Source organism: Colletotrichum truncatum, assembly GCF_014235925.2.
Source record: "Colletotrichum truncatum strain CMES1059 chromosome Unknown Contig_0002, whole genome shotgun sequence".
In the NCBI taxonomy this organism is placed as follows: Eukaryota; Fungi; Ascomycota; class Sordariomycetes; order Glomerellales; family Glomerellaceae; genus Colletotrichum; species Colletotrichum truncatum.
The window spans coordinates 6,741,347-6,755,756 of record NW_027222399.1 but is presented as its reverse complement, the minus strand read 5'-3'; the positions used below and the strand labels follow the sequence as shown (position 1 = coordinate 6,755,756).

Here is a 14,410-nt window from a genome sequence, read left to right as displayed (position 1 = left end):
AGGGGACATGATAGCCGATCCGTGAGTATTGCGTAGACCCTGGCAGCATCCTTCAACAATGCGGGGAAACAAGCTCCTGGGGGTGATCATCTGGTCACGAGCGGCATAGGCTGGACACATAGAATCTTGCTCCGCCGGCTCCTAAAAGCCGGCCAACTCCCGGGGAGACTCAGATAACAAACAACCCCACTTCACCCGACTGGAACCTATCGCGAACATCGAGTCTTCCCCCCAACATATTCTGCATCTCAACCGTCTCTTTCAAAAAGGTATGAGCACGGTCGAAATTCTTCCCGAAGCGGCTCATGCCCTGGAATCGACTAAGCACCCACTCGCGGTGCAACAGATCGTCGGTCTCGAGTGCGACCATGAAAAGCGGCCATGCAATACGTGTCATTGCCTCGTCGCCTTCGTGCTTGAAAGCCTGGAATGCCAAGTTCATGATCTCGCGAAGGGCGTTGCGCTGGCGAGTAGAGAGCATAGGCGTGTCATTGAACCTGGTCAGTCTGAGAAACTCGAGTACCACGGCGTAGTAATGCGGGACGATGCCACGGATGTTGGCAACTAGGCGGTGCGAGTTGTCTGTACTGATGGAAAGCTCGGCTGCGACCTCGAGCAACTCGGTAAATTTCCAGCCCACCTGCTGGATTGTAATGTCTACCGCCGTAGCCCGTTGTTGTTGAGACTCTTCATCCTCGTGTGAGAGGTTGGCGAGCTGTGCAATCATGAATCGTAGCTGGCTGCAGGCACCGAGAAAGGCATACACGATGCGGTTCTCGACATCATCCAACAGTTCAGCCTGGGGGTATGTATCCGCCCACATGCTCCGGTACAGCGGATTTGAGAAGCGATGTAACCTCTCAAAACTGTCCAAGGGTTGGAAGGGACTGCTCCCGATGCCCACTCTCGTATTTCCGTGATTGGCTTCCAACACCCCCATGATCTTATGCAGGGCGCAGTTCAACTGGCCACCGAGTCCATATGATGCTGCTGATGCATCGTGCAGGGCGATCCAGACAAGCATGCGCGCCGAATAAAGCGACAGGCGCGTACCATTCTCATCTTGGTCCCGCCTTGTCAAGGCTAAGCTTTTCCTGTTGTTCTCGGGAGAGGGGGCAGGGAGTTGGAGGAGAAGGTCTTTGAAGCGATGCTGCAGTATCAAGCTTGCGCCGGCCAGATGATTGGATAAGCCCTGACACTTTCCGTCACCATACTTCTGCTCATACAGAAGCATAAGATACAATGCCGTGCACACAGAATCAAGATCAAGCTGGCCGTTCTGTTCGCCACCAATGGTATCAGCCATCATCCTCAAGGCCGAGGAGTAATGCTGCAGGGGCGTTCGGGGCCCCCTGGCCTCTTCGGCATTCTTGTTGCGGCGGAACTCAAGCTCTCGTCCGCCGAGCGCGAGCACAACGTGCATGACCATGGAATCCGTCTGCGCGATGTCGAACATGATGGAATACAATGAAAAGTCCGGGTTCTTCGTATGATTCAACTTGGCAAAGCTAGTCCGAAAATAGCGTATTGCCTCGTGGTCAGCCGACGACAGATCCAGGGCGCAGGCACCCGTAGCCGGAGCCGACGGGTTGAACAACGACAAGGCCTTGCTTTGTTCCAGACGGGCAGCCGCCTGAGTCCAGCTCGGCAATCCGGGCGTCCTCCCCTCCCCAGAAGCAGCCGACGAAATGGATGAGATGAGTTGATCCTTGCGCGTCTTGCCTCGTTTGGTAAGCTTCATGCGGGGTGCATAATCGCAAAGAAGTCGCAGACGCGTGCAGCGATGGCAGTTCGGCCTCTGCTCATCGCATTTTACTTTCTTAGTGCGGCACGTCCAGCACCCGTTCCTCGAACGCGGCCCACTCCGGCCCTCCCCGGTACGTGACGCCGGAGCCGATGCCGTGGTCGAGTGGATGGCCTCGGTTCCCTCCGGCTGCACAGCTTCGCCTGCGGCGGCAACAGAACTGATAGTTACGGCACCAACATCGCCGGCATCAGTACCAAGACTACTGCCCGGGGAGCTCCCTTCGTCTTCGAGGGGCGAAGAGCTCATTGGCGTTTGCCTATAAGCTGATACGCGATCGGCTGTATCTGCGTGATTGTCACAGGTTCTGAGCCGTTGGAGTGGAGGCTAGTAGCTGGGGAGGGGACCTTTCACCACAGTTCGGGGTTCTGTGAGACTCGATGTGGGTTCGTATGAATGGTCCGGGGACCTACAATGTCAGGGAACGGGTCCTTTTGCTGCAGATAACCGTTGTGGAACAAATTCCCCTTGAAATAGCCGACGAGACGAGATGTTTTGAGTTTGTGCTCAAGGAGAATTAGAGGAGATAGAATTAAGTGATTAATCAGATGAACCAAGTGGAGGTGGGCTAGTTGACTGGCGTCGCCTCTACGCCATTTAGGCGATGATGGGTCGATTGTTTATCAAATCGAAAGTGCAATTTTGCCGACCATCGGCTATCTTTCTGCAGTATCGTCTTTGCTGGTCGGTCGGCAATCCTCAGCGCCGATTGCCGATGCAGTTTGGTCTTGTCCGTCTGATGATCCCTGCATCATTACTCATCGAGATATCTCCACACTCTTGTCAATGATGGCATGAGGGGACTGTGATTCCGAACGACGTGGCGAGTTTCCCGTTCGTTATCTATTAGTTTACCAAGTGAAAAGGATATCTACTCCGAGTAAGCGTGCTCCCGGAACCTCTCTTGTGTACACTGAGTTCTACGCAACTTTACTGCTGTTACAGATACTGGCTCTTAACTCATCATGTCAATCATCCAGATCCCGGTCGGCTCTACAAGCGAGCAGACCACCAACCAGACAACAGAAGCCATGCAGGGATTCGATCTCGAGAAGGCACGCGCCATCATCAACTCGTACATCGACGAACTAGACACTTCACTTCACAACGACATTAACAAGACCCTGCACGCAAACCCTGAAACGGCATACAAGGAGTTCTTTGCTCACGAAACAATCACAAACTACCTCGAGAAACTAGGCTTCACAGTGAAAAGACACACTTATGGCCTCGAGACCAGCTTCGAAGCCGAGATTGGCTCAGGCGGTCGTCAGGTCGTAGTTTGTGCTGAATATGACGCCCTCCCAGACATTGGCCATGCCTGCGGTCATAACCTTATCGCAACATCATCCATAGCAGCGTTTCTCGGTGCCGCACGAGCACTGTCAGAGCTGAAAATCCCCGGCCGTTTGCGCATTTTGGGAACCCCCGCCGAAGAGGGTGGTGGTGGCAAAGCAAAGCTTATCGATGCCGGCGCATTCAACCCTCCTGAAGATGTCGCAGCTGCCATCATGGCACATCCCACAGCTGCCCATCAAGGCGGCAGTGGAGGAGATGGATCTTCAGGTTTGGCAGGGTTCAAACTAATTGCAAGCCACAAGTTCCGCGTCGAGTTTCGCGGAAAGCCAGCACACGCAGCTGGAGAGCCATGGAAGGGTCTCAATGCGCTTGATGCGGCTGTTGCTGCGTACAACAATGTTGCTCTTTTGCGGCAGCAGATCCAATCCGATGAGAGAATCCACGGTGTGATTGAAGTCGGCGGCACAGTCCCAAACGTTATCACAGACTACACCAGAATGAACTGGAACGTCCGCAGCCCTACAATTGCTCGTGCCGATGCGCTATTGACAAGAGTCAAGGCATGCCTCGAAGCTGGCGCTGCAGCAACTGGTTGTGAGATCAACTACATTGTGTAAGTCAATCAATAACCCACAAGTCTAGTCTATTGCTCACATGTTGCTCAGTGCACCAACATATGCGAATCTCCGTGCCAATGATACTCTATGCAAAACCTATGTTGAAGATATGGCAGCCATTGGAGAGACCATTCAGCTTCACCAAGCCAAACCATTCAACGCGTCCACAGATATGGGTAACGTTTCTCATCTTGTGCCCAGCTTTCATGGCGCGTTTGTCATCCCAACATCTCCTGATGTGGCCGGACACAACCCCAAGTTTGCGGCTGCTGCAGCAACAGATGATGCTCACGCTGCGGCAATCAAGTGTGCAAAGGGCATGGCTGTACTCGCTATCAGAGTGCTCACTGACGATGCGATCGCAACGGGGGCAAAGAAGGATTTCGAGACACCCGATGAGGAGTAACATTAGATTGTTAAAAGTAATTGATGTATAAAAGAGCTTTGCCTAATAGTTGGCCCAGACCAGGAATTAGTATATGTTATATGGATATCACAACCTAAATATCTCGAATGCCAACGTGCGTTCTTCGCTTCTTATCCTGCTCGGACTCTTCACAACAATCAATAACGTCAGTTCGAGCGACCTTAGCATAATCTCCATCGAACACCTGAGCAACCTCTTCGAGCGTGAGGTTCTTCGTCTCGGGATAGAAAAAGTACACAAACACCAGATAGCAAAAGTCCAAGATCTAGAAAACAGTCAGAAAGTAACATATTTCTAGACAGATTTGATACATACTGTATAAAACATCGCTAGTACCCATGCATGACCTGCAATAGTAAAGTTGTCCCAGGCGATGGGATTTGTGTAACTTGAGAATCAAGTCAACTTATTTGCAATACAATAACAAAAGGTTAAGACTGCAGATACTCACCTTCCCAAGACGATTAATCCTTTAACAAAAATGGTAGATATTACACCGGCTTTTGCTCTTAGACTATACGGCATAATCTCTAATGCGTAGGCAGCCATAATACCAGTCCAAGCAATTTGGTATGAGAAACTGAACAGCCAGATGAAAGCTATCTGGGGATATCCGAATCTCGTCAAGTCTTTTGTCCGTTCATACTGAGAGCTGACAATAGTCCAGCCCATGTACATCAGTACCATGCCGGTGGTGGCTGTAAGGAAGAGCGGTCGTCGTCCGAACCGGTCGATTGTCAGCGAAAATGCGACGGAGACAACCAGGGACATCAAGGTCTGGCCACCGCTGAGCTATCACGCAGAAGTCAGCTCATCTAGCCACTGTGTTCAGTTCTTGGGAAGAGCAAAACAAACCAGTACTTTGCTCTTCTGTTCACGAATACCAGCCCCCTCGTAAATTTTGTTGGCGTAATTCGAGAACAGATTGGTACCACTATACTGGGACACCATCGCCAATGAGATCAATATCACTACTCGATACCTATTCCCCGCGGTTTTGGCGAAATCAAGATAACTGCTCGACTTTTTGTTCTTGAATTCAAGAGCTAAGGTTTGCTTCATCTCTTCAAACTCGAAGACGACCGTTTCATTCGTCTTGTCTCCGTTTCCGTGATATGTAGCGAGCATTCGTTCTGCCTCTTCGTACCGCTCGTGGGCAATTAGCCATCGTGGCGATTCTGGAACACAATGGATGAGGCAGAGAACAAGAAGTCCTGGGAAAGCTTGAAGGATGGTTAAGGATCGCCAGGACCAATCGCTTGTGATTTTGATGGTCGCCAGTGCGAGCCATGCACAAGTTGTTGACCCGACGCCGTACATGCAGTTGACGATGGCAGATATTTTGGCACGATGCTGTGGATGTGCAATCTCTGTGATGAGTAAACCGGCTCCGTTGAAAGAGCTGCCAAACCCAAGGATGAAGCGACCGGCCATGTACACTAGGTAGACGAGCAACACGTCAGCTTTAGTACGTTTTAGAGATGGGAAAGAAGAGCAACGTACTCCCTTGACTGCTGGAGAAAGTTCCAATGAATGCGCCTATGACTTCAATAACGCATCCGATAATAATAGGTACTTTTCTGCCATAATTATCTGCGAACCATGGCCTGGATGTTTAGCACAAGTCAGCCCCTCAGCTCATCTCGAACTGCCGCCAGCTTTGTATAAACTTACACCATCCAGAAGCTGCATAAAGACCCAATGTCAATAATAGCAACTATGATGCCTAATCTGCCTCCGCTCGGATGCCCAAAGGACTTTTGCCACTGGTCCATAACTTGAGAAGTGTTCATAAGCTTTCTAAAGTGGAATTTGTTAGATCACCTTGCAACAACATAAACACGTTGATGATATAGAAAACTGACGCGTCAAAGCCTGTCGAAGCGGACAGAACCATTAAACTGGCGCACCAAAAGTATAGCTTACGCAGCCCTGGGTCCTTCCACCAAATGACCTTCGCGAAGGCTGTGGCTTCAGACCGCGCTGCCTGAGCTTTGGTATGTTTTTCACCACAGAGAAGACCATTTTGGACCATTGTACTTATGTAACGAAATGCCGAATAGCAACAAAGGAAAGAAACTAGTTGACACGGCTATTTTTCTGAATTAGCTATGAGGGAATGGCTTTTTTTTATTGCTTCCGGTTGCCAGTGGTGTCCGTGAACGTGCTCAAGAAACAGTGCCAGAATATTTGAAGGGTCGGTGATACCACAGCATGATGATCAATCGTCCAATGTAAGATGCACGGACAGCCGGAGACTTTAGATAGGAGGGAAACCAAACTAAACTTCTGGGGATGAGACACCAGACAGGGCTGATGGAATAGCCATGATTCGCACGTTTTGGTCATTGAAACCTCATGTGGAAGAGAGAAACAAGGGGTGTCCTTGGAATGAAGATCACCCAAACTCTACCTAATTCGAACGGAACAGTAGTTGCCTAGAAACATTTAAACTGTCCACAATGATTCAGGTGTCACTTTCAAACCGATTCAGATTAAATTGGTCAGGCGCAATGAACACCTCATCCAATCTCTGTCTAAGAATCAGATAATCCCATCTCCTAATGTGTCCCTCAACTCTATCTGGCTAAAAGACTTGGGGAAAGAGGCTTTTTCGAATCAAACTGATTTCGATCTTAAAAGCTCTATAACACAAATAAATATGACCTATCATTTTTGTACTCAAGGCAAATGTCCGTTGTACCCTGCGGCAATGAGTCTCTTGTTTGCTTCCCAGATCTCCTCTGGGATCTCCTGCTCAATCTGGAACCCCTTCGCCGGATAATCTCGAATTCTCACTAAATCTCCAACCATGATATTGACGACGAGTGTCTTGGGATTCTCTTCATTCGGGTACTGTTCAAAGTCCAGTTCAGGACTTGTAACCGTGAAATCTGTCTCCGCATCTGGCCACTGCTTCTTGAATGTCGCATATGTCCGTCGCTCCATGTATGGTTTCTGTACCAGCACAAAACTCTCCGCCTTCAATCCCCTTCTTTTGAGTAAAGCATGTGTAAAGCGAACGTTCTCCCCAGTGTTGGTGGACTCAGGCTCCACAATAATCTTGTCGTCTGGAACACCCATATTACGAGCGATGTTGGCAAATACCTCAGCCTCAGGCTCTGAGAACCGACCTTCTGTGAGCTTGCCAGAGCCGCCGGAGTAAATGAGATACTCCCCATAGCCGTCGAGAAGAAGCTGCGCCGCACGTGTGGCGACGCGCGTGTCGAGGCTGCAGAGGCAAAAGATTGCGGAGGCGGGACGGAGGGGCATGCTCATGCGGTGATAGTTGTAGATAAGCTCTGCATCGCGGTCAAGGTTGGACGTTTGGGGGCACATTATGGCTTAGCCCAGTTCTTTATACAGAATATTGGGATCAAAGATGAGACGACCAGGTCAGGATTGTTAAATACCACAATGGATGAAAGGTTTTAAATGCTTGAATGCAGTGAGATTCAGGGGAAAGATCTGTTCTTTCAGCAGTTTAGTCAGCTGTCGACTATGATGCGGCGCTAATGTGCTGAAAGGCGCTAACGTATGCAGGTCTCAAGGAATTACTTGGCTGAAATATTTGCAAGTTTAGTTCGAACATTTTATGAGCAATTTTAATGTTTTTCAAGTAATGTTTATTATCTGGAAGATTCAGGATGAACGTATCTTCATACAATCTTGACCATAGCTATCTTATAAGGTGTGCGATGTTGATCATTTTACGAGTTTTGTATGAAGCATGTCTTCCAAGGTTCAAGGCTTCCAGGGCTTCTCCAGTCTCAAAGTCGCTTTTGTCTAAATAATGTGCAATTCGAAGGTGATACAAGTTTTAGGCTAGGTGTAAGTTCATAGCTGGTGGTGGAGTCAAAGTTTGAGGCAATGCCCTGCACGACATCAATACATGAGAGTCGGTTTTGTTCATTGTTTGCATAATGAATTCTTTGAAGAGGCAGAGTGGCTATCTGGTCTTAGTTATTATTAGCTCAAGTCAATTGTGGAACACTCATCGATTCTCTGAGCGTTGGCCAAACGTTCCAACTGCGGCAGGCGGAAATCTTTCGGATAGTTGGCAAGATACCACAGCCTCCAATGGAAGAGCCTTTGTCGCTTAGCAGTGATGAATTGATTTTATTCCCAAACCCGACCTGAAGGGTTATGTAAGATATACATGGCGAGATCTACTTCATGCTTTTCCGTATTTAACAGATTATAGGGCCCGTTCTTGTTATCGGGTTTGGCTTCGTCATTCAAAAATTGACTTCAGAAAGCTTCCACACAAATCACCCACTTCAAAACTATCACCATGACTTATTCATCGCTTGCAATCATCTGTATAGACGGCAACAACATGAGGAGATTGAACAAATCGACAAGAAGGCTTTCAAATCGCTTCTTTGAGACCAAGCACTTTCAGGACGGCGACCATGAATCTTCTCTCAACAACTGTCTCACTGATCGAAAAGCCTGCCCTGAAATACTACCTGGTACCCAGGATCACGGAGAGTCCAAGCAACACGTGAAACTTCTCAGAGATGAAACCGCAAACAACGAAATTGCAAAGAACGAGGTCATTAAATCACGGTGCTCAGAGGTGTCCGTTGAGCTCAATGGCTTGCTGGGGAAACAAGAGGGCACCAATCCCGAAGAGATTCTCACAATTAGGAAACTTTATATTCAAAAAAGAATGAGACATGTCAACATTCGAAAACTTAGAAAGAGAACTTTTTGGGACCGAAAAGGGTCCACACATAATTTTGTATAGGTTATTAGGTACGGTAGTAAAATGAGAAACGGTCAAAACATGCAAGACGCTCAAACTCTTGTATGGCGATGTTGAATTTCTCGTGCAAACTATATTAATCAGAAACTTACTCGCCGATGCTAACGCGTGTACTACAGGTATCTCATGGCCTATTATGAATAGTTATATCATTTCAAATTGAATTAAAAAGAACTTTTAAGAAGTTCCTTCAAACCCCATCTCTCAACATTATTTTTCGCCGCTGGGCCGCAGCATTTAGTCTATTACCCGATATACAGTTTAGAAGCTGTATTTTTCTCTTCACCCAAATATGGTAGTTGTCAGTCGCTTAGAGAAGATACTTGATGAACAGCGTCCAAGCTGTTGCGATCATAGCCACCAACATAGACAGCGTGTAGATAGTCCATGGCTTCTTGACCTCTCTTTTAGTAAGCGGGTGGCTGTCCCGGTCCACAATCTCTGCTTCAATTGCTTCTCGTTTGTTGCGAGTGAGCGTCATTTCTTTCCCGAGCTTCTTGTGGTCCAAGATAATGTAGCAGCAACCTACTGCAAAACCCCATGCCTTTATGGCAGTGGATACCTTGAGAACCTTACTGTATCCCATGTCCTTGGTTCCGTCTTGAAGCACACCATAGGCAACGTCCATCTGCCAAAGTGTTAGCGACTACAACTCAAGAATAGGGATTCAATAGTATTCAAGACTTACAATTGTACCGCCAGAATTGTTGAATGCTCTCCAAATTCCGAAAGCTGTTCCCAGCTTATCTTGGTCTGCCACCAACAGCGGAATACAGACATTGAGAGGCATGCCATTGATGAGGCCAGCCATTGACTGGAACACCAGCGCAACCAAAGGGTGAAGGTTAGTAAACCCAATCAACGAATTGGAAATGATATAGAACAATGGCGCCAAGGCAACATAGTGGAAACGGTGCCCGTATCGGTCGATCAGCCATCCAATAATAGGGCTACCAAGAATTCTAAGCACCCGCTGTCCCGTTGACATGAAACCAGCAGTCTCTTCACTGTATCCCTTCATGCGAATGATATCAGATGCGGATACTCCAAAGCCGTTAGCGCCTCCACTCTGAAGAACTTGGGTACCGGGGAGCATGAGATATTGCCAGGGGAGACCAAACAGTGACCTCCATGAAAACACGCGCTTCACGTTAAGTTTGTGATTTTGAGCTAGGGCTTTGGCGCGGGCGGACGTCAGCCGAAGGTGTTTGGGGATGAAAATTCGCTCAAAGAAGACGTAAACGATGTTGATGGCCATGGAAACACCGCAGAAGATTGCCGGAATCCAAAAAGTCCATCCGTACCATCCCGTTCGATCACGAATCGGGATGGCAACCATTCCGGCCACCATGCCCACAGTGCTTGATATCGCATTTTCGAGGCCGAAGGCAAAAGCGAGACCACCGGCACCGAACCAGTGATAGACAAACTGCGGAAAAGCAAGATTAGAATGGTTCATATAGAGTTGGAGACAGTTTTGGCGAGCTTACCTTTTGTTGCGCTTGGTCCAGGATGGCAGTACCGAAACCCATCAAGACATGACCAGCAGCTAGGACTCTCCAAGCCTCGAGATGAATAGCTACAGCAGCGACAGTGGCGCCAACAAAGATTATCATGGTACAACAGATGGTGATGCGGTTCGGCCCCCACCAGTCCAGTGTCATGCCGCCGATGATAGGAAAGATCGAGTTGACGAAAGAGTCAGCGCTAGAGATAACGCCGAATTGGGCATTGGTGATTCCGAGTTCATTTCGTAGGGTATTTTTCAAAGGGCCCAGACTTGCGTTGGTCCAAGTCTGACCGATTGGAAAGGCAATGACACATGCCAACGCAATCCATTTGTATGTCCACGGAATGGGCTTGAGGTCGTCGTCTGCATCTGAAGTAGCTACTTGGACGGGGGTATCATCTTCTGAAGTGGCGATCGCTACACCGACGCTCACATTCTTCTCATCCGGTAGTGGACGCTGGTCCTGTGGTGTTGCCATGGCCGAGAGATCGAAACGAACGCCAAAAAAGCTGGTTGAAGCACGCGCGAGCCAAATCTTACGACAGCCTGCCCTAAGAGGTACCTATATAAAGGTGAGACATCTCGGTGTTTACTACTCCGATTCATGTCGCCACGATTTTACGCCGAGACAACATACGAGACGACTTGGGGACCTTAGGAAGCACAAGACCAATTACGAAGTTTGTATACCATCTTATCAATCACATCTTTGTATTGTCGGATAGTATCTTAGCCCGACTGCGGACGGAATTTGTGTCCGAGGATGTTGGGCCAAGGATTCCTGTCTCACGGACAAAAGGCCAAGGATTAGATTGGTCAACGCCCAAATTATTTACAACTTATTTCTGCGGAGATGGGACTCAAAATCATTCGCCAAGGCCTGGAAAGCTTCATTCATGGCAGGGAGGACAAGGGTTGGACGTCGCCAAGGCATGCAGGATTGAAGCGATGTCTTGCACGAGTCACGTCGGTGTTCTGATGGCCGAGTCTTTGATTCTGAATCTTAGCGACATCACTTGAGGCTGAGTTTAAGTTTAGCCTGATTCTTAATTCTAATAGATCGGGAATAAGACAGTCGATATCGCGGCTCGTGAAATTGAGACGAAGCTACGAGCATTTCGGGACTAGGAGGATTTATTGGGCTACAACCGCAAGACACTCAGCTAGCGTTCGGCTCGCTTTTGGACCTCAGAATCAATCCTAGTCAAACTCCAACAACGTGGTGGGGTTTTGCTTACCGTGTTGCTCCCAACAGACAGCGGACTCTGGCGGAGTTGTTGTGGGTCAAGCTCGCTTCGTTTACGGATAAGAGTTTCTCAAAGAGCCGCAGATTTAGTGTGTGCATGGCCTTCTTCGCCTTGTTTGAGCGTTGGTGATGACTAATTTGTGCATATCCGTACGGATATGTGTAGCAGCAAACCAAGAAATGAATCTGCAGGGGAATTTGGTTAGAGCCGCCTCTTGTTTTTGACGCCCGAGTTAGGTGAAGGATCCGTATCAGGACAACTCTGATTGTGGGCCTCAGAGAACCCACCTCAAGATGAATGAGTTGGTTGGTCGTTGGGAATCACGTCAAGAAGGATACGCTCCGCTCAAACGCCGAGAACCGAGCCATCCGATAGTATGTGTGGGTCAGAGTATAATAGTAAATAGAAGTGTTCAGGGTTTGTTCATCAGATAAGCAACCCCCACGAACGGTAACTTGACGTAGCTCCATAACATCCATAACCTTAAGAGTTGCCGCAACGGGATTTGGCCGCTTCTGGGCACCCATGCTGCGAAATGACCGGTTCACCAGCCTATGAGTAAGACCACAGCAGCAAGGGCTTCCCTTGGCGGAAAAGTTTTCGTTTCTTAAAATGCAAGGGTTTTACATAGTACATGACAGGGAACGAACGATCTGCATCAGACTTTACATTATCTAATGAAACAGCGCTGCAGTCACGATGAGCGAACCCTACGGAGGTGCACCTGTTTTCTACTTTCATCCACTTTACAATTACTTGGGCAGACATGAGACAGCCGGGTAAATGGAGTGGCAACAATTCAACAACTTGTTGAGTCCCTTGACAGCTCGTGATTGCTAAGTATTGTAGGGAGTCCCTACAGAACCCCACCACATTCGAAGTGCTTTTCGTCCAGCCCCCATGCGCTGATGTGGCTGTTGATAAGCAAAAGAGCCTAAAAGGTGGGGGATCTTTTCCCAATATGTTGAGCCTGATGGTCGGTTTCCTGATCCAGTTTACTTCCATCCCATAGGAAACAGCAACGTCGAGTGACCATGAACAGTGACATGATCGATTCTCCAAAAGAACCGATCTACAGAATGACTGGAGAGTGAGGATCTGAATCATCAAGGGGAACTTGAGTCTGCCTTCTTCGCTTCTTCAGGAAGCTCTCGCCTCCTATAATCTTCCACCTTCGGTAACAGGTGCGGTGCACCCTGCTTCGCATACTCCAATGCAGTATTACTTGCTAATCTTTCCTCTGCTGCGATGTCAGTGCGGGCTCCACGACTGAGGAGTTCCTCGGCTATTTCATCTTGTCCGCCAAGCAGGGCTATGTTCAAAGCCGAGCCGCAATCGAAGTGGCTGCTTCGTCCGTAATGGTTGTGCGACCACATCCGAGCATTAATATCGGCGCCGTTATCGAGTAAGTATCTTAAAACCTCTAGACGGTCTGGGTATTTGTGTGCGTTGCGTCGGTTCGCAAGACCGAAGCACACATATGGCACAGCCAAATCCAGCCGGCCGCCCGCCTCGTGCAGCAACTTGACTATCTCCAAGGGTGCCCACACTACAGCACGCAACCAAGGGGTCCAGCCGTATCGGGCCTCGGCGTTGGGATCCGCGCCGTGGCTTAAAAACCACCTGACAACATCAATGTCATAAAACACCCAACTATTCAAAGTTTAGCAGATGATTGGACCAGAGTCAAAGGTAGAGCACATGTAGAAGACAAGTTGAAAATGAGACGAACCCTAAAGCAGGCGCATCGGCCGCGCTGTGTGAATTGTTGATGTCCCACCCATGATTAAGAAACACTTCCCACATAGATGAGTCGCATTTGCAGTCGGCGGCTTCTACTTCTGCAAGCACACTAACCTCCATGCCTTCGTCAAGTAGGTATGATACGATCTGGGTTTGATGTTGGCGAATTGCAAAGCAAAGGACAGGCTCCAAGGTCGCTATCAAAAGCTGTGGGCCTGGAGGTGCTGAAGCTACTAGTCTTGTGCTCTTCCATTGTGTGACAAGTCTTTTGAACTCGTCTAGCTGACCTTGTGAGCATGCTTGGCATAGGTCTTCCACAAAAGAATGGTCTGGGCGACAGTCAGGCACGGCGGATCCTACTTGCGGTTCATTTCCCGGAACGAAAGCATTGTGGCCGTTAGAGTTGTAAGCTTCCATTTCAACAAGTATGCAACTAGACAAATTGGAAAAACCTGGGCGTAAACAAGTAGTAGATGTCTTGAAAGTTTTTGAGTCTGACACGTTAGCCTTTGGTTGGGACATGCCGTTACAATGCGGGGCTCAGCTGCTGCTAGAAACAGGGGTAGGAGGACAGGGCAACTTCATTATCTAAGCATTGGATCAATAGTATTCCATGCTAGTTATTTTGACGAGATCACTTTGTTGAAGCAGTGCTATCATTTTCATTGGTGATTAGTGTGTGATCTAATGGTTGTATTAAATAGATTTATAGATCAGCCTTTCGCGATACGTTTACTGCTGCAAAAAGCACACAAAGTAGAAGGTGGCAATGTTTACTTTTTCTCCCAATTTTCTGATTATTCTGTCTTGAAAGTCTTCCCAACTTCTAGTGTGTGTTTTCTGCAGGCGATTAATACTAAGTGTAACTAACATGCAAAGAAGTGGTCGGGCAGTCTTCACTCCACTTGGGGATATATGTAAAACTAATCAAAAGGCATACTGAATAGAAACTCAAACACGTCCCTCCACATTTAGCTTGAGATTTTCTGAAT

General features: G+C 48.3%; 6 protein-coding genes across 6 annotated transcripts; 1 reads left to right on the top strand and 5 right to left on the bottom strand.

Annotated features, from left to right (window-relative positions):
- Positions 1–169: 169 nt before the first annotated feature.
- On the bottom strand, positions 170–2,053 carry CTRU02_204812 (C6 zinc finger domain protein; the record flags this gene model as incomplete). Its single annotated transcript, XM_036721289.2, has 1 exon — positions 170–2,053. One exon carries the CDS (start codon positions 2,051–2,053, stop codon positions 170–172), a length of 1,884 nt encoding a protein of 627 aa, XP_036587273.2.
- Positions 2,054–2,769: 716 nt separating this feature from the next.
- On the top strand, positions 2,770–4,126 carry CTRU02_204811 (uncharacterized protein; the record flags this gene model as incomplete). Its single annotated transcript, XM_036721288.1, has 2 exons — positions 2,770–3,716; positions 3,769–4,126. The coding sequence occupies 2 exons, from the start codon at positions 2,770–2,772 to the stop codon at positions 4,124–4,126; spliced, it is 1,305 nt and encodes a 434-aa protein (XP_036587272.1).
- Positions 4,127–4,220: 94 nt separating this feature from the next.
- CTRU02_204810 (uncharacterized protein) lies at positions 4,221–6,182 on the bottom strand (the record flags this gene model as incomplete). The annotated part of the gene is made up of 7 exons (XM_036721287.1): positions 4,221–4,412; positions 4,463–4,535; positions 4,599–4,939; positions 5,003–5,586; positions 5,651–5,754; positions 5,822–5,947; positions 6,013–6,182. 7 exons carry the CDS (start codon positions 6,180–6,182, stop codon positions 4,221–4,223), a joined length of 1,590 nt encoding a protein of 529 aa, XP_036587271.1.
- A 647-nt stretch (positions 6,183–6,829) lies between these two features.
- On the bottom strand, positions 6,830–7,486 carry CTRU02_204809 (uncharacterized protein; the record flags this gene model as incomplete). The annotated part of the gene is made up of 1 exon (XM_036721286.1): positions 6,830–7,486. One exon carries the CDS (start codon positions 7,484–7,486, stop codon positions 6,830–6,832), a length of 657 nt encoding a protein of 218 aa, XP_036587270.1.
- A 1,742-nt stretch (positions 7,487–9,228) lies between these two features.
- On the bottom strand, positions 9,229–10,906 carry CTRU02_204808 (MFS transporter; the record flags this gene model as incomplete). Its single annotated transcript, XM_036721285.1, has 3 exons — positions 9,229–9,546; positions 9,607–10,347; positions 10,409–10,906. 3 exons carry the CDS (start codon positions 10,904–10,906, stop codon positions 9,229–9,231), a joined length of 1,557 nt encoding a protein of 518 aa, XP_036587269.1.
- A 1,875-nt stretch (positions 10,907–12,781) lies between these two features.
- CTRU02_204807 (ankyrin repeat protein) lies at positions 12,782–13,835 on the bottom strand (the record flags this gene model as incomplete). The annotated part of the gene is made up of 2 exons (XM_036721284.1): positions 12,782–13,328; positions 13,408–13,835. The coding sequence occupies 2 exons, from the start codon at positions 13,833–13,835 to the stop codon at positions 12,782–12,784; spliced, it is 975 nt and encodes a 324-aa protein (XP_036587268.1).
- Between the last annotated feature and the right edge of the window lie 575 nt (positions 13,836–14,410).